Source organism: Gambusia affinis, linkage group LG19 (assembly GCF_019740435.1).
Source record: "Gambusia affinis linkage group LG19, SWU_Gaff_1.0, whole genome shotgun sequence".
Taxonomy (NCBI): Eukaryota; Metazoa; Chordata; class Actinopteri; order Cyprinodontiformes; family Poeciliidae; genus Gambusia; species Gambusia affinis.
Genome location: NC_057886.1, coordinates 4,202,324 through 4,229,623, shown reverse-complemented (window position 1 = coordinate 4,229,623; position 27,300 = coordinate 4,202,324). Strand labels below are relative to the sequence as shown.

At 40.9% G+C, this 27,300-nt stretch overlaps 4 protein-coding genes across 11 annotated transcripts in view; 1 reads left to right on the top strand and 3 right to left on the bottom strand.

Annotated features, from left to right (window-relative positions):
- The window catches only part of wu:fb95e10 (nucleolar protein dao-5), a 40,228-nt gene extending 36,348 nt beyond the window's left edge, over window positions 1–3,880 (bottom strand). The window contains exon 1 of the mRNA XM_044100432.1: window positions 3,748–3,880. The gene's annotated coding sequence lies outside the window, so the exon portion shown is untranslated. The remainder of the gene's footprint in view (window positions 1–3,747) is intronic.
- Window positions 3,767–15,162, bottom strand: LOC122822065 (mucolipin-1-like). 5 transcript variants are annotated; one of them, XM_044100436.1, is made up of 13 exons: window positions 15,026–15,162; window positions 13,959–14,197; window positions 13,429–13,590; window positions 12,774–12,930; window positions 11,499–11,580; window positions 10,908–11,004; window positions 10,004–10,103; window positions 9,818–9,924; window positions 9,170–9,319; window positions 8,330–8,644; window positions 7,391–7,597; window positions 7,179–7,309; window positions 3,767–3,890 (listed from the first exon to the last, which is right to left on the bottom strand). In XM_044100436.1, coding segments are annotated over exons 1-13 (1,791 nt in total). In that variant the 5' UTR covers window positions 15,069–15,162; the 3' UTR covers window positions 3,767–3,889. The 5 variants fall into 5 exon arrangements, with proteins under 5 accessions (XP_043956371.1, XP_043956369.1, XP_043956370.1 ...); XM_044100434.1 differs by lacking the exon at window positions 3,767–3,890 and adding an exon at window positions 5,034–7,041; XM_044100435.1 differs by lacking the exon at window positions 3,767–3,890 and adding an exon at window positions 5,034–6,998.
- pglyrp6 (peptidoglycan recognition protein 6) lies at window positions 15,040–26,804 on the top strand. Its single transcript, XM_044100439.1, has 6 exons — window positions 15,040–15,193; window positions 21,871–22,623; window positions 23,921–24,736; window positions 24,833–25,043; window positions 25,121–25,415; window positions 26,651–26,804. Exons 2-6 carry the CDS (start codon window positions 22,557–22,559, stop codon window positions 26,672–26,674), a joined length of 1,413 nt encoding a protein of 470 aa, XP_043956374.1. The 5' UTR covers window positions 15,040–15,193; window positions 21,871–22,556; the 3' UTR covers window positions 26,675–26,804.
- trappc5 (trafficking protein particle complex subunit 5) lies at window positions 16,333–18,946 on the bottom strand. Of its 4 annotated transcripts, none has more exons than XM_044100442.1 (3): window positions 18,843–18,946; window positions 17,698–17,970; window positions 16,333–16,841 (listed from the first exon to the last, which is right to left on the bottom strand). In XM_044100442.1, exons 2-3 carry the CDS (start codon window positions 17,965–17,967, stop codon window positions 16,545–16,547), a joined length of 567 nt encoding a protein of 188 aa, XP_043956377.1. In that variant the 5' UTR covers window positions 17,968–17,970; window positions 18,843–18,946; the 3' UTR covers window positions 16,333–16,544. The 4 variants fall into 4 exon arrangements, with proteins under 4 accessions (XP_043956377.1, XP_043956376.1, XP_043956378.1 ...); XM_044100441.1 differs by having other exon boundaries at window positions 17,698–17,973; window positions 18,848–18,942; XM_044100443.1 differs by having other exon boundaries at window positions 18,848–18,942.
- Window positions 26,805–27,300: the final 496 nt, after the last annotated feature.

Genomic DNA, 27,300 nt, shown 5'->3' with positions numbered 1-27,300 from the left:
GCTGAATCTTTTTTGTTTTCTGCAGAACGCAGCTTTTCATCTGAGACTGTCTGGGTGGGCACGCCGCCTGTCTGTCTGTTTGTCTGCTTGTCCGCCTGCCTGTCTGCTGCGCTGCATGCTCAGCCCCCAGCAGCCGCCTGCCGTCCTCTGTCTACGTGAGCCAGGCTTTTGTGTGCTGCTCTGCTCTGGATGGTATTTTTTTTCTTCTTTTCTTCATGTCATGTCTCTCATCCACTCTTCATTTTCAATATCCCCCCCCCACCTTCTCCTCCTTAAGGGGTGTAGCAGAGTGCAAGATTAGATTGTGTGTTTCTTGTTTGAGTTCGAGGTGCATGTTCATCTGTCTGAATACGTAAAATGCAGCCAGAGGAAGCTTTGTCTGAAAGCGGGCTGATCTCAGACATCTCTCCTCACACTTTGGAGGAATTCACCTCCAGAAAACCTGGGGACGCACTATTTGCCGATTTACCGTTGACTTGTGTTCTCCGGTGTTTATTCAGGTTCTAGCCGACCACCAATTACCGATCTTTAAGAAACCATTGTTTCAAATGTGAACATATTCTAATTCTCAAAAAAATAAATGTAAAGATGTCAGATCTCCCGTTTCTGTTAAATTTCAAAGGAGTATTTTAAATCGCTGTTATGTAAAATTGACTCTTTCTTGAGTTTTCATCCTGTTCTAACGTCATTCCGTCAACAAAAACAGACCTGGAGTGCTGCTTTCGTTCTTCCATGCATGTTTGAGAAATCCTTTAATCTCCCGTGACAACCACTCAGCTGTGCAAAACGCCTGGGTGGACGTAGTCCCGCCTTCGAGGACCAAACTCCTCCTCTGAGCTGCAGCTTCCAAGCTCCCGCCTTACAGAGCAGTCCTCCCCCACTCGGTTCCTTCAGACTAGCCAGCAGCAATTAGCAAACGCCTGGAGGAACTGTGAGTCTGCTGAGCTCATTATAGGAGCCGCTTCTCAGTGCAACGCTGTTAGCGATGTTGTGACGACTTCCTGACGGTGGAATTTCAGAAAGAGAGGGAGTTTCTTAAAGAGACAGAGGCACAATTTCAAGGAGATGAATTACGAACTGAAATTTCTCTTAGGTCGTATTTGATGTTTGTAACATTTTTATAACAACTTAGGGTAACAATAACTTGACTGTGCTCTGATGGCACTATGTGCAGAGAAAACACAACACCGGCCCTTTAAGCATTAATGTGAAGTCTCTGATAGTTTAGGGTTCCTGTAAGCAGTGGCTCACGTAGCTTGACACAATGTGCAAAATCTACATTCTTATGTATACTTTAACAAGGCACTAAATATAGCTCGCTAACTTGTTGTTCAGACTGTGCAGAGGTCAAAGGGACGTCCTCTGTGTATCTGGGTGCAGGTGTGTGTGCAAGCAATGGAAGCTGAGAGGGAAGAAGGTGTGAGTTGGGCCGTTCAGTGTCTGCTCGCTAGAGACTGATGGACATATTGGCACAGGCAACCGGGAGCAACAAAGAGAGGAAGGTGGTGTTTTTCTCTCTCTCTTTTTTTTTCGCCACACAGGCAGTGGTTATGGCGGCAGTGGAGACAGGAAGGGGCAGGGCACTGTACCCTGCGCGCAGTTCCCGTGTTATTTATCTCATTGTTTTTTGTTGGTTTTTTTTTTTCTACATTGCTCGGAGTCCAGCTGGGGTGGCCACAACACACACACACAAACACCCCCCCACACACACACGGACGCACATAGAAAAAATGTCAAAAAAAAAAACCTGGTGCCTGGCGCTCAGTCAACCCTGAAAACCTGGCCTCCAGTTTTGCTCAACACATTAGTTATTTAACCAGCAGCAGATAGAGACACAGGCACGCGCTCCTTGTGTTTCATTTATTCCGGCATGAAGAGTCACGTTGCACACAGGTCTGAATCTCCCGGAGACACACCCATCTCATCAGACACCCTGGCCTGGATCGTTACCACAAGTGGCCTCCGAGAGTACGAGGAGGCATCTGCACACGCAGCCGTTCACACTCCAATAAGTCGAGCATTATATTAGAAATCCGGTGGGCGTGTGTGTGTGTGTGTGTGTGTGTGTGTGTGTGTGTGTGTGTGTGTGTGTGTGTGTGTGTGTGTGTGTGTGTGTGTGTGTGTTAGTGTGTGCACGAATAGGGAGCTGGCTGGCGCAGGTTAGCACACGCCGGTGCAGCTGCCGCTTCTCTCTGCACGCAGCACGGATTCCCTGAAGAACCCCACGCGCCAACACCGCATATCATTAGCATGCAGGATGCTTCCACACTCCCTGACAAGCAACGTGTGAACAAAAGAAGGCAACAAACGTCTAATTAATGGACTTTAATCATGCCCTCTGGCACTCCCGACTGCTGCATGTGGGTCAAAACGACGCTCCCTGACAACAGTGGAGATTTTAATGTAAATATGTTTTACCCAAAGGGTGTTGTTCGTAAAGTTTGTTCAGCCTGTCACAGAGAAAAAATGTGGGGGCTCATTTCTCAAAGTCCTATTTTCACCATGTTATTCATACATGAATCACTATAAGAGTCCCAAACTAAATATTTAATTCACAGGCTAAATTTTTAGCTTATAAATGATACATTGAGCTCTCAAATTAAATATTTAGTTCGAAAATTAAATGTTTAGGTGGAAAAATAATTATGGTTAACTAAAATCTTAGTTAGAAAAACACATTTCATTTGGGGCTAAATATTTATCTTGCAAATGAAATACTTAGCTTGGAAGCTAGATGCTACTCAGATTTAAGCATTTAAGTTGGAACAAAATATTTAGTTTGTCAATTAAGTATTTAGTCTGGAACTCTGGCATTTATAAGTGTATGAGTAACGTGGAGAAAATGTGACTGAATTTTTTTTTTTCTCTGTAGCAGGCTGAATAAATGTTTTATTGTGTAACTTTACAAACGCAACCCTACAAATAACCTCGCATTCCGAATCTGTTATTTTCTGCAAGAGAAAGATTTTCTTATTTTTTTCAAGATGGCGTTAACAAGCTTTGAAAGCTGACGTCATCAGGTCAGCCCGTTACCTGTCGCTGTAAGTGCTGCTTCATCAGCTCCGGTACCTTCCTCTGCTGAATAATGCATGAACATACTGCGCTTATTGGACAGCGATACCACTCCAGCACATTAGGGAGTGACTGCCTTGATGTCTGTGCCATCTGAACAATACCTAGGTGCATTATTTTTCTTCTTTTTCTGCTGAAGCAGCTGACCTGTACTTCCATTTACACAGTGGATTTGAAGGTCAAGCACTTTTCTGCTACATTATTTATTTTTTAATGTGGCTAATCTTTTACCAGGCCTCCTTTGGAAAGTGCTTTTGGTTTGTTTTTTTTACCCCGCTGCTTCCGGTCATTTCTTTATTGCCTCTCATTTTGATTTTCTGGGTTTGGTTTGCTTGTGGTCGGAGAAAGAGCACGCTTCTCCCCTCTAGCGGTGGCTAACTGTACTAACAAAGTACAGTTACATGAGAATACAAAACTAAGAACTGGACTACAGTTAAAATGATGGACGGAGCCTGAGGTATAGGTGAATATCGCTGCTCCTAGGAGACCTGTGGGTGCCCCAACACTTCATGGGTTTGCAGACTTTTCAAACGCAGGGCTTTTTTGAATCAGTCGGACCCACTAAAAACAGGAAGTGCTTCCAAATATGGATTCTGCCATGTTGTTAGTCATGTTTTCACTATACGTCTAGTAATGTTTTTTGTTTGGTTGTTGTTGTTGTTGTTGTTTTTTTACCTTGAACTTGTTTTTCCGCAGCTTTCATTCACCGTGCGGACTGAAACAGGGATGTTGACGCAGAGCAGCAACTCCTTCAACCGACGTCTAAAACGTCGCGGTTTTTAATTTCGGGTTAATCCCGAAATTAAAGCCGCTGTTGTCTGTAATATAAAAAACAAAAACAAAACAAAACAGGCGCTGTCACAATGAGCTCAAAACTAAAGCAGAAATGGTGTAATGCTGACAGAATGTGATGTTTTGAATTACAATTATAGTTTTGTCGAAAGTAGTCATGAGCCACTGATGTGAGTTACAGGCAGCCTGGGGAAACAGAATGACTTTACTTCGTCTCCTAGCTCCTGCTCTCAAGAGAACATTTCTCCAGAAGTCCTCCTTCTCACTTGTGGTTTAAAATCTTTGCCTCATAAATTCATACTAAAGATGGATACTTAACTATTCCTACTTCTGTCTTAGGTGCCCAATGTGTTGTGCATTAAAGCCTGGTACAGCAATAAATGTGATCCTTTTTCAACTGTCAGCTCTAGCTTCCGCTTTGTTTATTTTTTTAAAAAAATTTTCAGACATATAATCTGAAGAAGAAAAAAAAGCACAGCAAAAATATGAGTTCTGTGTGTTGAACATAAAAGATTTACAGATTGCAAAAATAAATAAAAGCCTCTTTAATTCTTCAGAATTCTAAGCGGTAGATGGAATGTTTCCACATAAATCCAACATGGCAGCCACGAGTTTAAAGTGATGAAAACGGGAATAGGCTACGTTTTTGTTGCACTTCTGCCAGACTGCTACTTAATCTTTTTACCGCACCAAAGTAGATGTGCAGCCCCTATTTGTGAAAATGTTCCTGTTGTTTGGATTGATAAAATACAGACACAGTGGTTTTAGCTTGTATTGCTACTTAGTACTTATTCGCAGAGGAGGACGCCAAAACAATGGCATGAAAATTATTCTTATAGTCAAAATTTTCTTTATGTGACAAAGGTTTGTGCACGTGTTAATGACGTGATCTGTAGCAGCGGCACGCCTATAATGTATCTGCATACAAGTACAAAGTTGCGCGCCGGATGCTAATAGTTGTTAGCATAAATACTACAGCTAATTTGTGTCGTATTTAGCTTTTTAAGTAGCGGATGCCTAAACCACCAATATGAGAACAACGTCTCCATCTGTTAAGCTCTGAAACTCACCTAACATTGAGGTTAAAGCTCTATAATAACAGCCCTTTCTAAAATATGTGGAATTGTCATTGAAACGGTAAATAAAAAGGCAAACAACAGCAATCCACATCCTTTTTTTTCGGTTTATTTAACTGAAATGAGCACTCATAATTAAGACAGCATCAGTACAGAACACTGAGTTGGACCCAGTAAAACGCTCCATGCTAAATGCTTCCCTTTTTGCTATTGCCTCTTATGAAAATGAGGTAAAAATGAAAAATTGCAGAAGTACACGCTAACAAACACAGTGAGGAATGGCTGCCGACGTTAAACCACAGCAATATCAGGACGCCTTCCTAGAACTAAACACAGACTGGCTGATAAATCACATTTACAATGCGCTCTGCTCTTCATAACTATGATGCGCCACTGTCAAATTAAGTAAAGCTTTACAATACTATTTCTGTGCAAATAAATCAACTACAATCATTACTTTTGTGATTGTAAAAGAAGTTTATGAATTTAAATTAAAGTGAAAAAACAACAACAATAAAAACCACAAATGACAGAAAACAAGTAAAAAAATCCTGGAATGATTAGAGCACGTTCAAAAGTTTCAATAAACAAATGTTTTTAAAGGCATACAAAAGAGTGCATTTCATAGACAGATGAAGTAACTAACTATCACACTTCCTCAAGTTAACTATAAAACAATGAACAGAATGATCAAAACTGCCTACGTTTAATCTCAACATGGAAAAAATATAGATTCAAACACAAACCAAGTTGAGAGAAAACACTGTTTTTCTATATGTGCAATAAAATGAGCAAAAAGAGAATAAGACTAAGAATGTAAAAATTTCACAGAGTAAGCACATTTTTAAACGCCAGCTAATGTTAGGAAAGTTTTACGCTGTGAGATCGCAAACTAGCTTAAATCACACTTTTTAAATATGCTACAGAATAATAAAGATCGATTTTAAAAGTGCTGCAATAGGATTTTTCTTTTGTATGTTTAATCTACAACTTTAAAAAAAATAAAAATAGGGTCGAAGTTAAATGCAAATAGGTTCAGGTCTTCTTACTCATGAACATAAAATAATCTATAAAATTTCAACAAACATTCACCCAAAACATAGATCTGTCCAGATCTGAGTTAAGACAGTAACATGTTCTCTGTCCCTTTAAAATAACAAAGTATCATAAAATGTAATAAAATAATCATTCCAAAGTTACTAACATGCTAACTGCTAGCTAATGTTTGCCAAGGTTGATGCTGAGAGCAAATTAGCTTAAAATAAAAGCTAATTTGCTTTTATTCTGTCTGCAGGTCAGGTATTTTGGGAAGAAATATCTCAAACCTGTTTAAAAAGGAAAAAGAAATGGTAATGATACATTAGCCAGCTCCCTGAAGCCCTTTGTTTTGGGTTTAGTAGAACTGAAAAGATGGGAAACAGATGTTTAGATGAAGAAATGCAGAGAATCCCTTCATTTCCTGTTGGAATTAGAAATACAGTACTCTCTTATCAATTAAACTGCAGCAACTAGCTACGTTAAACATTTTCTTCCGTTTGTCAAATTTTGACAGCTTTTGATAATCAAAGTCTCACTGATTGAGGTTATTCACAGTGGAAATGTTGTAAAATGTTATATTTTTTTAAATTAAAAAAACAAATAAACACAACAATTTGCCTGATTGAAAATATAGCCGGTTAGCTAACTAATAGCAACCGGGTGTAACGACAAGAACGTCTCTGGGCGTGTCACTGTGGATAGTGTTTCTCTTTTCTCACCAGTAAGCAAACCAGCTTTTGTTAAAAAGTTGCCCTGATTCCAGTTGATGAGCCCTATTTCCAGTCTCAAGCGATGAATTTCTGTTTCCTGGCGCTACGGGTCTGGCAACCTAAGGCCTAAAAGACTGAGCGAAAGGCAGCAGATTATTCCTACAGTACAAAAAAACGGAGGCAGGTTAATCGGACGTGCGACTGTGCCGAACGAATTTAAATCCAAAACTGAAACGCTGGCACCAAAGGACAAAAGCGGCCCAAGGTCAGCCGGTTCGCTCTGCCAGCCTCCAGCGTCCCTGCTGGGCGTCTGGAGAAAGGAGTGCAGCTGTCAGCGGAGAGGCAATGTGGGTCTTTGAAGATTAAAAAAATAAAATAAAAAATGGAATAGCCTTTCGCTTTTTGACGCAGATGTCACTCACTCCTCCTTTTTTAAATTTTTTTTTTATGTTTGTGTGTGTGTGTGTATCCATTTTGTCGTCCTCCTCACCATTCGCAGCAGCAGGGGAAGGAGCACGACGACCCGTCCGCCCCGCGGAACTTGCCGGAACTGGGCGTGTCTGTGCACTGCGCGATGAACGCGTGCAGGTCCGTCTCCGGAACCTGCTCCTTCGTTTGGGCCTATGGAGAAGAAAAGGAGGCTGGAGGTGGAAAGAAAAAACCTCCCCCCACCCCGACATTTCTATTCGCAGCTGTAGGTACCATGATGGTGTCATAGGCTCCGGTGATGAGTGCGATGAAGAGGGACAGCACCATGTAGATGAACAGGGAGATGAAGGTGTAGAGGTAGACCTGGCTAAAGACCCACACCAGGGTGCCGCACTGCTCCATCTCGGCAAACGTCACAAACATGTCGTCCCCGTTGATGAGGGAGAACAGGCACTCTGACACCGTGGACAGGGAGCGAAACTGCACACACGCAATCCACCGCAAACGGCAACTTTCAGCGGATTCTACAAATCGAACAACCTGGAGGCCTGAAACGGAAACTCTAAAGCGGAAGGGCACGACTGCGGAAGGGCGATACAGACCTAGAGTTATGTCACGGTATTCTGTAGTCCTATTGTGATAACGCTAAAAATTGTGAATTAAAATGCCCCCCACTGTGTATTATTTAGTTTTTAGCAGAATTCACAGCGCCACAACCATAAAAGCCGCTCTTGAACAAAATTCCCATTTGAAACAAGCTCCTTCAGAATGCCACATGCTGAGAAAACGTGTGATTTATGTCACTTTTCTCAGTGACATTTAATCGCGACTAAATGTAGTCGCGATTAAATGGCGACTACATTTAATCGCATTTGAAAATTCATTGATATTTATTGATGCTCTCATGCAAAAAAAAAAAAACGGAGAAAAAAGCAAAAAATTTAATTATGTCAGTTTTTTTTTTCAACATTAACTGATATTTTTTGCGACAATAAAATCAAAAATCTTATCATGACCGTTTTTTAATTTTTTTCTTTGGAACGATAAACGACTAACGATACGATAAATACCGTACATTAACGATGGAATGTTAAGAACGACGATAGTTTCCGCCTGCTGGCCTGCTTCAAAAGAAAAAAAAAAACAACCAAACTCATCAAACGACTTGATATTCATCATCAAACTCGTGACGGCAGAGCGTGAGCTGCATACCTTGGTGTGGTAGGGCCCCAGGACGATCCATCCACAGAAGCAGTATCCCAAATAAATCACAGCCACACAGCAGCAGAAGCGGATGACGTTGGGAAAAGCGGCTCTAAGAGTCACAATCAGGATCTGTGCGAAGAGAGACGTCGACTCACTAAGCATCCGACACATGGAGAAGATGCGACATGCTGGTTCTTGCAGAAGAAAACGTCCGGTTACATTGTATTTCTGGAAGAAGCTGAAGTAGCGGATGACTCCCACCCACACCAGCAGAGTGGACGTTCCCAGCAGGATCCCGCACACGTCGTACGACGACAGAGTCTGCAACGCGACGCATCGCAAGTCAGTCAGGAGATAAGAATGGATGTCATTGGGTATGGAAGGAATGTGATTTATTTTAATTTTTTTTTATATCTATTGTTTGTACACGTCATGTGGAAAGGGATCCGTTTAGGATCCCGTCACAATATCCGGACTCAAAATTCGGGATTTCCCAGCATTTTGTAGACATTTCATGAGTAGAGAGAGAGATTTAGAAATATTTGTTTTAAAGAGAAGAATTCAGAAGCATCTAAAAAAAGAAATATTTAGAAAGATTCAGAAGGAAAGATTTAAAAAGAAAGGTTTTACAAAGAAAGATTTAGATGGAAAGAGATTTTTAAAAAAACATTTAGAAGGGAAAATGTAGAAAGAAAGAGAACAAGAGATAAAGACGCAAAGGTAGAAAAGAAGAAGTAGTAAGAAACGACGAAGGCAGGAGAGGAAAATCAATCACACTTCTCCATACTCCACAGGTTCACAGACCACACAGGAACCCAGAGCGTCCTGACGGCGCGCTGAACCCACCTTGGACTCTATCCCGATCTTGATGAAGCTGCCGACGATGGTAAAGATGTCGCTGATGACGAGCAGGATGTACCAGCCGTTGATGAACTCCATCCTGTCCCCCCAGCTGACCGCGCGCTCCAGTTTGTGCTTGAAAAACCGAACGTATTCCTGTTTCGGGAGAGGGAGCATGAATACCAGCTACATGTGAAGGCAGATACTGACGACACAGTTGAGCAGCAGCTGTTTGTGCTTGCCTTCAAGCGATGGCAACAGCAACAACAACAGCAGCTATCTATTTACCTTACATTTACACGTTTTTCAAACGACCTATTCGCTGTACATAGTGCCATTTTTAAGCACAATCAAGTCTCTATGTTACTGTCAGCTGTTAGGAAATTGCTACTTAAAAGAAACTTGACTGTAATTTAATGCCTTGAAATTGGGTCTCTGTCTCTTTAAGAAGCTCCTGCTCTTTCTGAAACTCCGCCTTCAGGTAGTCGTCACAACACGGCTCAACAACGTCTTTACCGGCATTTCTGTACTGTACTGTAACGAGTTCAGCTGATGCTCCTTTCCACCAGGTGTTCGCTAATTGCTGCTGGCTAGTTTGAAGGAGCCGAGTGGGAGATAAAGCGAAAGTAGAGAAGAGTTGTTTCGGTTCCCTACGTGTTGAAGGAGGATTCCTCTGAGGATGGAGCGGCCGCAGAGCAGCAGCGACAGCAGGCAGACGACCGCCACCACCACGTCGAAGAACTCTCTGACGTAGCTCTCCGCTAATCGGGGGAGGAGAGAAAGGAGTTGAATCAAACCCGTTTTATTGACATTTTGGGAAAAGTTTCAACCGTGACTCACCGTGTCCGGACACGTTTGTGTCTTTACACTCCTTTATGGAGGCCTGGTTCTGGAGGAGGATCTTGATTTGGCCGCTGTGAGCTTTGTTGTCGAAGACGATCTGAGAGCACAGTGAGAACCGGGTGAGTCCAACAGGAAGCGCATCGCTCATTAGCAGGCTGCAGCTCTTGTGTCCCCGTCACATTTCTCGCTGTTCAAGCCGAGACCGTTGGGAACTTCAACTTCAGCTTAAACATCTTTATCAGGGGAACATTGGTCAACACACATTGCAAAAAATGCAAAATGTTACCATTGCCGTTCTAGTTTCTAGTCTAAATATCTTAGCAGACTTGAAATAAGACAAAATTAACTTACAAGTAACTTTTTCCATTTATAATATTTTGCTTGTAACGTCGGAAAAAATGTTTTCTTATAAGTGAAATAGAAATTTTTAATCAATATTAAGGGATTATTGCCTTAAATAATTAGTCGATACCTTACTGAAAGGTTACTTGTAAGTTAGTTTTGCTTTATTTCAATTTTCCATCTGCATTAATGTAAAAAATCTGATGTTAAAGTCTTATTCTGGACTTTTTTTTTTCTCAGAATTTTGATTTGAAACTAAGCAAAGTGGCACTAATCCTCTTCCGTAGCTGTCAAGCATCAGGGCCGGTGTGGTTTAGCTCACCAGCCAGCAGGCTTTTAGAAACATGGCAGCTGCTAAGAGGCTTTACAAACTCTGAACTTTTTCTCTCTCCAGCTGCTTTTCTGAAGATTTTTCTGCAAGATTTTCCTTTTTGCATAAGATTGAAATAAATCAATAAAAAAAAAATTGAATAAAGCAAGACAAAACAAGAAAATGTTTCATAATTAATCACTTCAGGGTTAAAGCAGCTGAAAAGAAATAACAGAAAACGAAGCTCACCGTGATGGCGAAGGTGTAGCAGTCGGGGATTTCGTTATTGATTATCGTCTGAATGTTGATGGCCTTCAGCTGGAAATCAACGGTGACATTGATCAGCCTGACGGGGAAACGAGCACAGTGCTGAGGAGAAGCACGTCTCTTCTGTTTTCATCACGTTTATCACCAGGCGAAATCAACTTTGGTGAATTAAAAAGGAAAGTTTTCAAATGATTATGTTGTGTATTGAGAGAAAAATGAGAGCTGGCCTCTGACGTCAAAGGTTATCAGAAAAGAAAAAGGAAGGAAAATGGAGGTTCTGGAGTGACTTTGTCAAAAATCTGGATCGATATGTTTTATTTCTTCAAAATAAATAACGACATCATGTGGAAACAACCCTTTTTTGTATTCACTCAGCTTATCTTTGACGTCAAATATCTGTTTGACAATCTGAAACATGAAAGTGTGACAAAAAAAAGAAAAAAAAGTAAACTCCACAAATCTGTAAGGACAGAGAGGCTGATATTTTCTAAGAGGTGCACAATTAGAGCTCCGGAGGGAAATTATAATGTTAAGCAGGGAGAAAAAACAAAACAGAAGAAAACATCATCTAACTTGTAAAACTGGAGGGTGAAATTCTTGTAGTCGCCGTTTCTTGTCACAGGGCTGCCAGCGGTCGGATCGAGGCCGATGCAATCTGGAAAAACCACATCAGAAAATAGCCGTGAAAGAACCGAAAAAAGCCGAAAGAGGAAGACCCGTTTCAAAGCCATGCAGGCATCAGGTTTTGGTTTTTTTTTCCACATCACATGAAGCCAACATGACATTTCTGCACTTCCCTAAAGCTTTTGAGCGCACAGTCGCACACACGGAGCCGAACTTTTATTTCCGTTTGCCTTGCTATTTTAATCGCCAAATCGCAGTCGCTGCAGAATCAGCAGATGTGTGCAAATAGCGCCGTTCCCAAGAAGATACCTGGTTTGCTGCCAAATATGCGGGGAAAACAACCGTGCTCACGCGTTTGCGCCAAGAAAACACAAGTCTTGTAAAAGTAGGGCAGAGCTGCAGAGCGTCATATGACAAAGATTTCCACAATCGCCATGGAAATATTGATTTGGTGTCAACTACAGAAATGGAGAATGAGGGTTTGCTGCATCCACACAGCTTGTCCTGCTATATGTGCTGTAATTTCTGTAAATGAATGAGAAATGTTGCACTTTGCATGAACTCTAATATATGTAATTTCACCCTTTGAGGAGATCTTTTATAAAAACAGTCAAGGACTATAAAACAGCTAATTTGAGATTAGCAATCTGCTTTTGGGATCGGAGCTTATCGGGCAACCGAATTGGGGTCGAAATTATCCGGTCTTGGACCAGTCGAACATTTTTTTGGTTTAGGATTAACTTTTAAAAAAAACAAAGAGGATAAATAAGAAATCTTGCACTTTGCATGCACTCGATTTATAAAGCAATATAAGGAAACTAATTTGGGATTAGCAATCTGGTTTTGGGACCTGATGTTATATGCAATCGGCTTGGAGATGAAATTATCTGCTCTTGGGCTAGTCTTTAAAACTGTTTTGATTTAGGGTTAGTCTAGGATTAGCCTTTTTTTAAGGGTAGATAGGAAATATTGCACATTCGTGCACTCTAACCTGTAATTTCACCCTCTGCAGAGATGTTTCACAAAACAGTCAAGAACTTGTAAGGCAGCTACTTTAGGATTAGCAATCTGCTTTTGGGACCAGAGGCTATCAGGCAATCGGCTGGGGATCTAAATCACCTGGTCTTGAACCGGTCTTTGAAAAATTTTTTTGAGCTTTGGACTAGCCTTTTACTTTTAGCATTTTCAATACCGCCGTCCACAAAAAGAGGAGACCGCTCCCACCTGTGACGACATGGGGGTCGATGTCAAACGTGTCGTTGACGGGATCGATGGCGCCCGTCTTGAAGTACCGCTGGCAGAGGGAGAGGGCGCTCCCGTTCACGCCCGCGCCCTTCACGTATGCATACCGGCCCAGTGCGATCTGAGGCAGAGCCATGTACTGTCAAAGGAGAAGAAAAGCGGAAAAGCGCAGCAGAATGTAACACCAGGAATCTGACGCCGAACCTGCAGTCAGTTTTTAAAAGTATTCACACCCCAACGGCCCTCAGAAGTTTGTCAAGTCGGACGTTCTGGTGCACTTAACCTCTAGATCTAAACATTGTAATTCGCAACTGCAAAATGTAATATTTAGATTAGTGGAAGAAAAGAAACCCTAAGAGCACCAGGCTGAAAACTTCTCGAGATGTGCCGGTAGATTCCGAAAACCCAAAAGATTTGCAGATCTCAGTAAATCTCAGTCTGTCCTAGAAAGACTCAACAAAAACGAATGCCACACTTTTACTCCTAAAACGTTCCTAAAACAAGGCATCATTTTCTACCCACAGCCTTGTGTTGGTTTATCTGATAAGAACCTCAGAAAAAAAAAATCATTGACGTTTGAGGTGTCAATACTTTTGAAAGGCACTGTAAATTTCCGTCTTGGGAACGTCCGGGCCACCTGCTTTACGATGAAGCCGATGCGGCCGTACAGCTCCGACTGAGTGTGGACAGCCTGGGGACGGTTGTCCTGGTAACCCTTCAGGAACAGGTGCTTAAAGGCCGCCGTGTTTTCCTCCTTGAACGTCACGACCATCTGGTTGCTCAGACCAAAGAGCACCAACTGGGAGGCGGAGGCAAGGGGAAGAAACCATTAGCTACGACAGACTGGGGAGAGATTACGCAGCAACGCCACCAAAAGGGCCATCGGAGGACTGGGGGTGCACCGACTGCATGTTTCTGGATGATACCCGATGTATAAAAACCCATTTGTGAACATTTTGACTTTGGCCAAAAACCAATTTTGTTTAGTCTGAAAAGTCGCTAAATATAGCGACAAATTGGCAAAAGTGATGCGACTATTGATTTGTGGAGGTAGACATGATCAGTTTCATATGACCGATCTCCCAAATGAGGGAAGTAAGGGCCGATTCATCGGTGCACCCCTTCTGCTCACCACATGGTGACTCCGTGGGTCACCACTGCGTCTACCTGCACGGTCACGATGATGATCTTTAGCAGCTGCAGCCCCAGTTTGAAAGGCTTGCGCCCCTTGGCGTGGTACTTGTCACAGGGACTCATGAAGAAGTACTTGAGTTTCCTCCTCAGAGCCTCTTCCTCCTCGTCTTCATCCCGCGGCTGCCCGCGGAACTGGGAGTCCGCCAGGCCGGCACATCCGAGCACATCCTGCGATCCGTAGCCGGACCTGGAGGACAGCAGTCTCTGCTTTTCTAAGGAAAACGAAAGAAGAATTGAAGAATTTTAAGGTGTTAGGTTGAGTCAGTAAAACAGACCCTTAGAATGCTGCTGCCACCACCGTCCCTCAAAGTTCCTACAGTGTGCTTTAGCTTTGAACTTCTCTAAACATCTAGCAAAATAACTCAGCTTTTGTCTTATTAGACCCCAATGTGTTTCTGAGTAAGACGTGCTTCCAGAAGAATGGCAGGAAATACTCTGAAAAAGGTGGAGAGTCTGTGGAGACATACCAAGGTAGACTGGAGGCTGAGACATGGGCGGTGCTAGACAAGGGCCAACAGGGACCAGGGCCCCCGTAGGACTGGAACCTGCGTCTCTGGAGCTCCAAGATGCTCTTTAGCTCACTTAATATATTTAAAAAAAAATTATTTTCCAGCTTCCATTAAACACAAACCTGGCCCACATGTTTTCATATCTGTATGAAAATATGTTTCCACTCAGAATATAAAATATTCTGCTGCTTTCTTCAGAATACATACAAGGGTGTGAATACTTGTTAGAATAAAAGAAAAAACCCTGTATAAAGACGGAAAGGACACCTGATCACAGCGACAGACTATGACGTAGATCCAAGCTCCACACTTCTCTAAAGCGTTAAATCTACAGAATGTCGCTTTAAGCTTTTATCCACCTGTACAGGCTGTTCTCAAATATAGATCAAGCTAAAACACGAACAAAGCACTCGGAGAAAAGGTGGAACCCGAAGGATTTTTTTTCTTTTTTTTTTCTTTCTTTTCTTTTTTTTTTTTTTTTGCTCCTGCCAATCAGCAGAGAAACAATCGTGAATAAAAAGCGGGACCGACCTGCGGGGCTGTCCGGGACGCAGGTGTAGCCCGAAGACGCCATGGCGCTGACGGAGGCGACAGGACAGCTCAGCACCAGCGGAGAGGCGGCCAACAGGACGGCCCCATCTCCTCAGATCGGGTCTGATTGCACCGCAAACTGAGGATGCTCGGTGGTGCAGCGCTAAGGTAAACACCGCCGCAGCTTCCTGATTGTCACGTGACCACAACTACGTCACAGAGAAAAACAAGAGCTGGACGAAGGGTCAGACGCAGGTATAGTAAATATTGAGATCATGGCTCTTTATTGTTTACGTTTTGATACATGTGTTTATTCAACCTAACAATATATTATTATTATTATTATTATTATTATTATTGTTGTTGTTAAAGCAGATATAATAAACAGTCACTTTGTTGTTCTATCTGCAACATGAGTGCAACATTATATTAGATTATTTCAGAAATTTTCTGGGGGGGAAAAAGGATATTTCTGAGCTTCAAAAGTAAAAAATTTCAACAAAAAAAAAAATCTGAAATTTTGAGAGTAAGCTCGGAAATTGCTAGAAAAAAAAAAGAAAAATCTTGAAAATGTCCGAGTTTCGTCAGTTGAAAAGTTTTGAGTTTTGGAAATTTTCTAAGTTTCAAAAATGTGAAACTCAGAATTTTGTTGAAAATATTTCCGGACTCAGATCAATTTACAAAAGTGAACAGGAAGAAACTAAAACAAGCATATTTCAACATATTCTCTATGTCAAATTACAACCAGAAAAGCGGATAGAATCTGAATATATTTATTTTTACTCCAATAGATTGCAGCACATAAAAACGTTTCATTTGTTGCAGTTCCTCTAACGCCCTTCTTTGGCCAGGATCTTTTTACCCTGTCCAGAGGGGTTACACTGACTCTGTGTGCTTTAGAGTCTTTTTTTAAGCGAGTGGTTCTGGGAACTGACTCTCTGACGGGACAAACGATTATCTCCATTTTTTGCACCAGTATATGTCTCTTAACTTACATGTAATACCTTTACTTCATCCACTTTTTGAGTAAAAAGTAATTATTTTTTTAATGATGCAGTTTTAAACTACAAAGTTCTTAATTTTTTCAAATGTATTTACTGATTTGCAAAGAAAAAAAGAAAAAAGAAGCTATTCACTGATGCTCTTCGATCATTTGACAGCTGGTTCCAAACACTGATTGAGATACATATGAAGTATTAATATTTCTGCAATGCATGATGTGGGGAGCATAAAAAAGTATTTACAACACATTATTAAAATTTTATGTCTGGCTTAAAAAAAAAAAGAAAAAAAATCAAGTAACAAAATATTCATTGTAGTATTTATTTTATGTTTAATAAGACTCAGAATGCAAACAAACAATCACACATGCCAATAAGTACAACACACTAAAGATGATCCACAAAATGCTTCTTTTCGTCTCTTCACATCACAACAGTTAATCAGCTTTGGACCTCTGTACACCAGGATCAGAGTATTTCCTGGATCAGAACCGTCGCCGCTCCCGTTTTGTAGGTCTTCATCTGCCGTCCAGAACCTTGTCCCTGGCTATGACCGACTCGTTAAACTTTATCATCAGCGTGGTGCCCTTGTGCCAGTGAGCGGTGACCTTGGCGGGGAAGCCACTGTGTGTGAGGATGGCCTCCACCACGCCGGCCGTGAAGGCCGCGCAGTTCAAGCTGCTGTTCTCTTTGGGCACAGAGATGTACGCGTTGATGAGCGGGTCTTTCTCTATGATGTAATATGTCTTGTCGTCGTCGTTGGCCTGCTCCAGCTTGTCGGCCTCCTTACCAAATAAGGACTTCCACACGTTAACCTGAAGGGGACGGAGAAATCTGATTTATTCTTATAGAGACCGACAAACAAGGGCGGGGTGATGTGGCTTAAAAAAAAAAAAAAAAAAACTGGGTCTCACACCAGACCCAGTTTTTAATTGATAATTACAAATGGCAGAAAATATTTTTAAAAAGTACCTTTTATTTTTGTCAAGAATCTTTAATCTTTAGTTTAATTTGGACAATATAGTCATAAAATTAGCAAAAGGAGACATTTACAAGAAAAAAACATTTTAAAAATGACAAGAAAAAGTTGTTAGGATGAGAAAAAGCTTAGTTATCAGGATTTGTCTGTGTAGTTCTTCCTTCAAAATGGACTCAGTTGTTTGTACGATTGTTTGGTCCTGCGATACCAATGTGTTGAAAGATGAAGTATTACCTGTATTTCTTATTCCGGTATTCTTATTCTTATTCACAAGATGCTCAGCATTCGTCATTTTCATTTTTGGTCAATTTTCACATAAATATTTTCATATTACTACTTTACAACTGTATAACAATTACAACTGTATTCTTCTAATATTATGACTTCTTTCTCTGAATACAAAAAAAAAAAAAGGAGAAGAAGAAAATTGTAGCCCGTCCCTAATATTTTGTGGTGATATAGTTGCCATGAATTCAAAGTCCAAATAAACAGAAGTTGTTGTCAAACAAGATGGCGGCTCTGAGCGTGCTGACATCACTGAGAACTATGGAAATGCATTGGTGGAAGGAAAAAAAAAAAAAAATCCACATTTTCCAAAAATTAAATCTTTAAAAACCATAAAAATCTAATTAACCCTCCCGGCCGGCGCCTAATTCAATCCGAACCAATGTTTTTTAAAAAAAGCAACTGACCTTGATGAAGAGCAGCATGTTCAGCACCTTGGTCTCCCTCTTCCCGTTCTTCTCCCTCAGCACCAGCACGTCCAGCATGCTGGTCCCCACGCGCTGGCCCATCTCGGCGAGGCGCGTCTGCAGCTCCGTCACCGAGTACACGCGGCTCTGACAGTACTGGACCATCTCCGAGAACAGCAAGGCGAAGGCGCTCAGGCTTACTTCTGTCTTGGGCCGGCTCAGCGGTCGCTCCAGAATGGTGGACTTCCCCCGAGTGAACCGCGTGTCCATTTCCTGCTGGAGAATGGCGGCATCCAAACATTTAGGTCTCTTTTAGCCGCCGAGCAATGACAGCGACCAACTGAGGTGCATCGCAAGTCAAAACGTAACTGCTGACATGTTTTTGCTAGGCGTGAACTTTCTATTTTGGTCTTCCAGTGTCATCTACAGAAATTCTCACTAACTCGGCTGTCTTCAGTCAGAGGCTTTTTTCAGAGTCACTGTAATACAGACTGCTACAGGAGATCATTTCTGCCCACTACCATGAGAATCTACAGCAACTCTCTGAAGAATCTTGATTAATAAGAGTTAAAACAGCATTTTGTTAACCTTTTAGATCAATAAGTACTTTTGAATTGAACAAATTATTGAGGCTCTTCACTTAGCTACGCGAGCTAAGTTGTCTGCTGTTGAACGCAGCAGACAACTTTTACATTTTAACTTTGTTTTATATCAAAAATAATGACCGAGTAGAATCTAGAGCTGGAGAAAGCAGGTTAATTTTATTTAGTCTTTTTACGTAAACCCCAATAATTCAAACAGGATGTCAGTTCATTTGTACCCCAGTTGTAGGAATAAGGAACAGCATTTTCACATCGGAAAAATCAAAAATCACCACAAATATGACAACTTTAGGGTTTCAGTTGCGAGTTAGACGTAAAATAACCTAAAGTGTTAAAATACGACTCGACTTAAATCTATGGTTTAACCTAAATCTAACCGCTGGTCGGTGGTATTAGCAGCTTAGCTACTAGCTATGGCCCGATAACACCTCTAACTATAAATGTATCCTAGAGGTAAAACCATACACTCCTCGAAAAACGAGGCTACATCAGTAGCTATCAAAACGTTTAAGTGTAAACAATGTTTTAAGGCGATAAAGGCACCTTACTGAAGCTAAAACAGCTGCGTTGAAGCGTTTCTTCCCGTTTTCTTCTTCTTCCTGTTGTCGTAACGTATTACAGTTTAACTGTATTCCGCCACCTAGTGTGCGGGAGCCAAACGATTTGATGCGCTTTATTTTTATTGATCAGAGATACATTAGCCAAAATCTGTCCTCCAGTAGACTTACATTACCTGAACGTCCTTTCACACAAGTGAAAGTCAAAAGTTGTCACCCAAGAAACTACTTAAGCAAGAGTATAAATGTATTTGGTACGACTATTAAGTGTTAATTAACATTCATTTAAAATTACGTAAATCAGACATGCAATAATTTAAAATTCTATGCATATTCTGTCGTTTTAAAGCTAAGCTAAAATAATCTAAAATATTCAAATGACATAATAAAATAACAAATTCAGGCAGGGGAAACATTTCAAAATATATTTTTCCAACATAAAACTGATTAAACCAATGCTTAAAATAGGAGTTTTATAAATGTTTCAACTGGGTTAAGTATTTTCAGTGGCAATGTATGAACACGTGACCTCTAAACGACCCAACAGGCTTAGCAGATAGAAAATAGCATTAGAACACAAACAAGAAGTCTCACTCCAACATTAACTTCAGGTTTGTGTTTGTGTCTATGTTTGTTCTTCATTCAGAAGTTAGTAAGAGTGGGTAGATAATGCAGACATTTTAGTCAAGTGAAAGCAGTGGTAGTGTAATTTTACTCATGCAAAAGTAAAAAGTAGAATGTAGTTAAAGTACTCCTAGAAGTACTTTTAAAAAAAGTTACTCAAGTTTGTAACTGAGTAAATGTAATTAGCACCCTCTTCTGTATATAATTATCAGATTTTTTAAAAACGTATTGGTTGTAGATATTTGATTGATTGGTGTGAAAATATAGGAGATTTATTTATTTTTTTTTTTAAATAGCACTGATCCTGAAGACATATGAATAAAAAAATCTTACATATGTTTGTAAAGTTTTTTTTGTTTTTGTTTTTATATGTTACTCAAGTAAAAGTAAAACAGTCGGATTTCTTAAATAAACTCCCAAAATCTGAAAGGTGTGGCATGTATTTCCATTCAGCCCCATTTTTTCCATTTGTGGCCTCACTGCCAGCTTTGCAGATGTGATTTATGTCTGGACTTTGACTGAACCCCTTTAGCATCCCAGTTGTATCCCTCCCAGTCATACTATTGTAGAACTATTTAGCTAGCATTATGTTTAGGGTTGTTGTCCTGCTGGAAGGTGAACTCTTTCCCAAGCATGACGCTGCCACCACCATGCTTTACATGTAGGCCGATTTTTGTCTTGGCTGATCAGAGCAGCTTCTTTTAAAATGTAGGCCTACAGTTTTCCTTAGCACAGGGGTTTTCAAAGTATGAAAGGGTGAGCCCCCCTTCAAGGAGCTTAATAAACCAGTGATGGCATAGTTACTTTGAAAAAGTAACTTTACTCGGACTACTGATTACTCCTTGAAAAAGTAACTTAGTTATATTACTGACTACTTGACTTGGAAAGTAACTAAGTTACTTTCCAAGTCAAGTAGTAACTAACTGCAGGATTAAGTAACTTTTTAGTTACTTTCAGCAGCTGCTAACAACAACGCTCTGCCTCCTGTGAAAATCACATTGATCTTTGCCAATACTTAATTGTAAGTTATTTTATAATGGTAACATCAACAATGTGTCTCCACTGATAAGGTTGAACTGAAGAGGAGATTGTACAAAAAAAAATAACAGGGGGAAGTTGTGTGGTCCACTGTTGTCTGGAAAACTCTAAGAAGGATTTTAAAGCCCCTCTCCCCCCCGCCTCCAGATTCTGCGTTACGCCCCTGAGTTTGATGTCGCAGCGCACAGAGCTCCTCCTGCAGCTCCACAGCTCAGATGGCTGCGACACTTATCGTAATATTAATAATTATAACGATGCTAGTCAGCACTTGCCATTATAACTATTGCCAACTCACGGACACGTTCATTCGTGGCTGTTTTCACGTTTATTGCGCTGTTTAAATTAGTCTCGATATTTGCAGTTTTCTGGAGCGCAACGCGAAGCTCGACGTCATTCAGAGGTAATATATTAACTTGACATTAACAAAGACTCAGCGGGACGGATCATCCAGGAAATGATGAACAGGGAGAGACTGACTAAAACTACCTTAATGATGGACAAATTCTGGGATTTATTATGAGTCTCTGCTTATTTCCAAGCCCAAATGAGCAACTTCACGCTCAAAAACGAGCCCAAAAGGCGCAACCCGCTCATTAAATTTGCAACTTTAACTTTTAAAAGATGAAGCCCAAAGCCGTTTATAATAATCGGACTTGGCGACAGAAACTGAAAATAGTTCCAGTTTTTCCACCAACAAAATGCGCATCTCCCTCCATTGTTTACATTTCTGTCGCATAGAGACGTCGGTCACGACAAGACGAGTAGAGGAAATACGATTCAATAATAAAAGAAGATAGTAACGCAAAAATGATTTTGATAAGTAACTGTAATCTGACTATTGTATTTGAAATAGCAACGCGTTATATTATTTGTTACAGAAAAAAGTGGTTGATGTCAGTAACGTCACTGACATCACTGGCCAAAACATCCTCTAAGGGGGGAAACATTTCCACTGATCCCCGCTCCACACGCGCACCCCACAGTACCAACTTTTTCCTAAATCCACAGAGTTGATCGTGCGTAAAAGACGCTTTCTCTCACATCAGTAGACAGCAAGCAGATAGCTTTTCCGGTTTATTTTTTTGCCTCGCACCGCGCCTCCCCTAAAGTGCTCTGGCGCCCCCCAGGGGAGGCGCGCCTCACACTTTGAAAACCGCCGCCTTAGCAGACTAACTTCTTATAGCTTAGCAAGGGGATTTCTTTCTCCAGATTTTTCTTGTATTTGTATATATTTTTAAATCCAGTTTACAATAATTTGTGTTGGTTTATCACGTAAAACACCAATAAAATTTCCCTACATGTTTATGTTTTCAGCTTATTCTCATAAATGTCACTTTGTTCGTGTCTTACAGGTTACGGTAAACGGACATCTGTCTGTCTCCGTCTGACTGTCTGCAGCGGACTATACATATCAACCAGGCAACGTAGCACTTCCCTTTCTCCTCTTCAAGTCGGTGCCTTAACAATCTACGCGGAACTTCTGGGTTTTCTGCACATTCACTAATGTTATAGTGCTGCGGAGGGAACATCTGATGAGTGCGCACATACAAATGAGCCGTAACACCGGAACACGTGATTTATAATTTTTTGGAACTTCCTCAGTTTTGCAGGCAACCTTTGCATCCCCCAACGATTATTATTAACGAGAACATTATTGCCTCAGAGAGGAGCGGCCCTAATTTATACAGTGGCGCGGTCACGTTAATGACACAGACTGAGATTTGTTACAGAACTGACAACTTTCTCAATGTCAATGTCCGCTGTGACGGAAGCTGGACGTTGCGAGGACTCAACTGTGTGCTTTCCTCACCGCTCAGTTGAGAACGATGCCCATGCGTGGCTCATTTCACAGGTGACCGTTTCCCACGTTGCAATACATAGGCGGGCACGGGTTGATTAAAAGCAAACACAATCCATCCAGAGTGCGCGCGAGGCTGTTGCATAACAACGTTCCGCGTGCGGGACATCTATAGATGAGAGAGAAACGACAAAGGTGAGCACATTTGGAGCCTGGACCTCAAAGTGTGCACAGCTCAAGATGGACAAAGGCTGGTGGAAACTGACCCTTGCTCTTCTGGTTCTGCTGGTCAGCACGTATGCAGAAGGTAAACATTATCTGCTTCTTATCACTTACTTTATTTTATTTCATTTTATCTCATTGATTTTTTTTTCTTCTTTTTTTTCTTTTTTGCACGTCCTGTGTTTTGTGATAAAATCAGTCTCTGGCTCATTCGTTATTATTTCTTGATCCATAATGAAGGAAACCACTTTTGAGGTAATGGAAATTACTTTTGCAAAACTCAAGGTCAGCTTTCCTTAAAAATAACATGATTGGAAACATTATGATCCTCTAAAATTGTGCTAGCCGTCTTAGGGTATCTGACTAGATGATACTCACCCAGATTCTGATTTGGAAGCTAAAAGTTTACTACTATTTAATCTATTGCTGGGAATATCCAGTATTATTTTTGAGCCTTCACCTGAGCAAAGTCAGAATTATAATTTGAGCCTAATGCACACGTATTTGTGTTTTTTTTTTAGTTTTACTTTTATAAGCAGTATTATAAAATGTTCAACAACATTTTCTTGAAGACTCAGGATTCAGATCTGACCAGATTTCACCTCTGTATTTTTTTTCCTGTGAGGTTTTAGACAACGATTTATATTTATATTTTTGGTAATGGTCTTATTTCCCTCAGACAGAGGAAGAACATTTTGCTGACCCCAGAAAAAATTCTTTCTGTCAGATTTTGTTTCATTGTGGCAGCCCAAAAGTGGAACTTTAAGGAAACTTACTGTAAATGGGTTTATTAGTTTCATTGACCAGAAACGGCTTTATGCAGGAAGATTCAATGTTAAGATTTCAGTTTTTTTTTTAAAAAAAGTAACATCCACTATTTCAATTTAAAGCTATTAAAAACATTTATTTATTTATTTATTCATTCATTTCAAAAAGAACAAATCACCTTTAGTTTTTTTGGGTTAGGGCTACAGCTTTGGGCTGTAAATTCTGGCCCAAAACTATGGCCAGAATAGCCATAGTTGGCCAGAAAATTACACTTTCATCCAAACCATAACATGTCCAGCCCAAATAAGCGTCCACTTTGTCCAAAGAACAAAGTGTTCTGTGGACACTTTACTCTTTGGACCTTTGGACACTTTGTTGAACGGACAAAAATTACACCTTTTGTTTTAGCCCAAATCTAGCATTCAGTGTTCAAACTTAAAACGCATTTCTAGAGCGTCTATTTTTGCCAGAAATTATACTTAAGCTACCCTGGGATATTGCTAGCTAAATATATCCGTCTTTAGAGAACTTCAGTTTCAGCTTTACCATTACCTAAATATTGGTCATCAAAAGGTGCTTATTTTAATGTGTGAAAGAAATGCTTTTGTTTCCAGCCTCCTTTTCATACCACATGGAGGACTTCATCAGGGCTGTAAAGCAGATAGAGGATGAAGACCCTGCCTCAGGTCCAGCTACTGTGTTGAAGAGGTTGCGCAGAGCAGCTGGCCTAAACGATGCCTTCATCCGACACTTCCTTCCAGACGCTCAAGCTGCTTCTGAAATGCCTGCTAACCTCTCAGAATACTTTCGCAAGGCTGTGCATCACAGGGTGCTGGAAGATTTCAAAGAAGAAGGTGTGGTTCTGACCCCAGACGGTACCACAGTAACTGTCGCACCGCTCCTCTTGGGCATCGAAGCGGGCATCCTCAAGACTAAACGTCAAGCTCAATTCCAGCTCACTCTTGCCAAAGATCTTGGTGTTTCTTTCGGACGTCATTCTTCAGGCACACGTCACCTCGGGCCTGATGGATGCTGGAACAACGTAACGTCTCCTAAAGTCTTCACGCTCTCCGGCAAACCAAATCTGTTCACAACTGCTCAGATCAATGGAAGAATGGACGGCATGATATTGGGGGCGGAGATTTCAGCCAATTCCGGTTGTCTTCTCAAGCTCAGCAGTCTGTTGAAGCAGTACTATAGCCACCGACTGGACAGGAAGGGAATGGACAGTGCCCCACGTCTCATCAGTCAACATCGGAGGGAGAACTTCCGACTTTTGGTCTTCCCTTCTCCCCTGATGAGAAAGATAATGACGACGGTGGAACTGCAACAAAGACTAACAGGACAACCAAAGATGAAGGTGGAGACTAAGAGGAAGCTGAAGGCTGTGGTGATAAAGGCAATGAAAGAGTTTGTTCACATGTACCTGGGTAAGCATCAGACCAATGAACTGAAAGATTTGAAAGAATTCAAGAACAGAAAAGAATGCTGTAAGTAAACATTTAATGCCTTCTATGTCTTCATAGATTGCCCACCCATCATTTCTCGATGTATGTGGGGCGCTGAGCCGTACAGAGGAACACCCACCAACCTCTCCTTGCCTCTGTCCTTCTTGTTCATCCATCACACCCACACACCAAGCGAGCCTTGCTTGACCTTTGAGAAATGCTCTGCAGACATGCGAGCCATGCAGCGCTTCCACCAGGAAGAGAGAGGCTGGGATGACATTGGATATAGGTAAATTCCACAGCATTGTAAGATTACTTCTGCATGTCAAAGGTGCACACTAAACTTACAATGAAATCCTTCCAAAGCTTTGTTGCTGGCTCTGACGGGTTCATCTACGAGGGCCGGGGCTGGAACATCCAGGGAGCCCACACCTACGGACAAAACTCTAGAGGCTACGGCGTGTCCTTTATTGGAGACTACCAAACCAATCTGCCATCTCAGCATGCCATGAGTCTGGTGAGAGATCAGCTGGCATCCTGTGCAGTAGACAGAGGTGGGCTGGTGTCCTCCTACACCGTGAAAGGGCACAGAGATGTGGTGAGCACAACCTGTCCAGGAGACGCCTTCTACAAAGAAATCAGCGGCTGGAAACACTTTGGGGTACGTAGGAATCCTCCATTATACCAAGTAGTGTCTCTAGGAACGGTAAGACGGAGAAAATTCTGAGCTCTAAGAAATTAAGCTGAAAACATAGTGGTTTTATTTTTTTAACTAGATTAGAAATGAGTCTTGAAAGTGGTTAGATATCAGTAACCAAAGCCACATAAGATAGAGCCGATCAATTAGCAATTATTTATATGTCCACAAATAAAAATCAGAATAATGTGGCACAGGGCTGGATGATAAACATATAACAACATATGAGTTTCACATCAGTCAATATGAATAATTATTGGTTAGTTTCTCTTTTAAATTTATGAAATACTACCAGTCTGGTGACGTGATCTTTCCTGTTTTGTCCTCAGTTTTCACACTGTTGTTTTTTATTTTTTCGCAGCTAGGAGACACGGTGGCAAAACTTTAAATAGCAAGTTACTCAAGTTGTTGCTAGGTAACCAATGAGTGAGTTAGCTCATGCCATAGACCTAGCTTAGCTGGCCTTGAGAGGTCGAGTGGCTAAACCCTTTCCTCTGCCTACATCTCCCAGAATGCTGTGCAGTTATGGATTGGAGATCATCAAAATTATTGAATGTCATAAAAGATGTATTATCTATTGCAGTTGACGACAAATCTATTGCGATATTTATCATTATTGGGTTATTGTCTGAATGTACTGTTCTTCTGTATGTAAAGCCAACTCTATACTTTATTCCTTCGTACTTAAAGTTAGTTAATGATACAGATTCTTTGGGGATGGTACTTACTATATTTGTCCATTGGAATTTTATTAAAACTATCTCCCTTCAAAGGCTTGAAGCCCTAAAATATTAGTTACAGAAGTCTTGGATGTCTCTTCACCAGAGTGGGCCGACTCAAAAGTTCAAGGTTGCCTCAAGAGAATCAATTCCTCGGACACAATGTTTTGTTTCTGTTTCATGCCGCAGCTCTTACACACCTCAGTTGATACTGAAGTTTCTGAATCTCACCATACTGAGAGACATTGTAAAATATTTGTACAAGAGGACTTGGTTTTTTTTCCACTTTGGTTAGTTTTGAAGTCACACCATCGTTTAAGACTCTGGAGCCTTGTATATTTCCTTCACATTTGCACAGTTCATGTCATAAAGTCTTTGTGAATGCAACATTCATTAGAGTGTTTTTTACAGTGTTGCTTAAAAGTTAAAGACTTGGTCTGTTTACATTTATTTTCTTACATATTTATTTCTTCTTTACAGAAAGTCAAGACACATAATCCATGAGTTTGGGAAGCTGAGGAATGAAGACAAAAAAACCCCAACATACAATAAAGATTTTTTTCTGCTCCTATTAATCACGTAATTCTTTGTATTGGTCTAACATGTAAAATGAAACAAAGTACGAAATACTCAATGGCTGTGAACACTTTGGATTTTTAGGGATTTCCTTGATGATTACGGGGTATTTTAAGGAATAATTAAATATTAAAAAGCTAATTTTGTTATCCAGTAAAGTTTTAGATGGAAACCCACATCCTACAGGGCCAGAAATGATTAAACCGTGTTCTAGAAACTGCTTGGGAAATTGGAAACTCTTTAAAGATGCAGTAAGTAACTTTTATAAACAATTAAGTTTTTTATGTGTTAGAACAATCAACATGTCGTGACAGGACGTTTTGAGACAGATAATCTATGAAAAATCAATTTCCTCCTGAGCTACTATTGCCATCTGAAGAAATGCACTGCTCCCGAACAAAAACAACCAATCAGAGAACAGGAGACAGATCTCAGCGCTGTCAATCAATCACATGTGCCAGTTGCTAAATGTGCTAATGGCAAAGAAACAACCAGCAGGAAAACCATTAATCTGTCGTCATCAGTGGCTATGGAAAGAAGATGTAGTTCTTACA

Coding starts and splice junctions, on each gene's coding strand:
- LOC122822065 (XM_044100433.1), bottom strand. CDS start 15,068: ATGGCGTCTTCGGGCTACACCTGCGTCCCGGACAGCCCCGCAG. Junction 13,591..13,958: donor TCATCATCGTGACCGTGCAG/GTAGACGCAGTG, acceptor TCCGCCTCCCAG/TTGGTGCTCTTTGGTCTGAG. Junction 7,310..7,390: donor GAGCCTATGACACCATCATG/GTACCTACAGCT, acceptor TCTTCTCCATAG/GCCCAAACGAAGGAGCAGGT.
- trappc5 (XM_044100442.1), bottom strand. CDS start 17,967: ATGGACACGCGGTTCACTCGGGGGAAGTCCACCATTCTGGAGCGACCG. Junction 16,842..17,697: donor ACATGCTGCTCTTCATCAAG/GTCAGTTGCTTT, acceptor CGTCCCCTTCAG/GTTAACGTGTGGAAGTCCTT.
- pglyrp6 (XM_044100439.1), top strand. CDS start 22,557: ATGGACAAAGGCTGGTGGAAACTGACCCTTGCTCTTCTGGTTCTGCTG. Junction 25,044..25,120: donor TGGGATGACATTGGATATAG/GTAAATTCCACA, acceptor ATCCTTCCAAAG/CTTTGTTGCTGGCTCTGACG. Junction 25,416..26,650: donor GCGGCTGGAAACACTTTGGG/GTACGTAGGAAT, acceptor TCTTCTTTACAG/AAAGTCAAGACACATAATCC.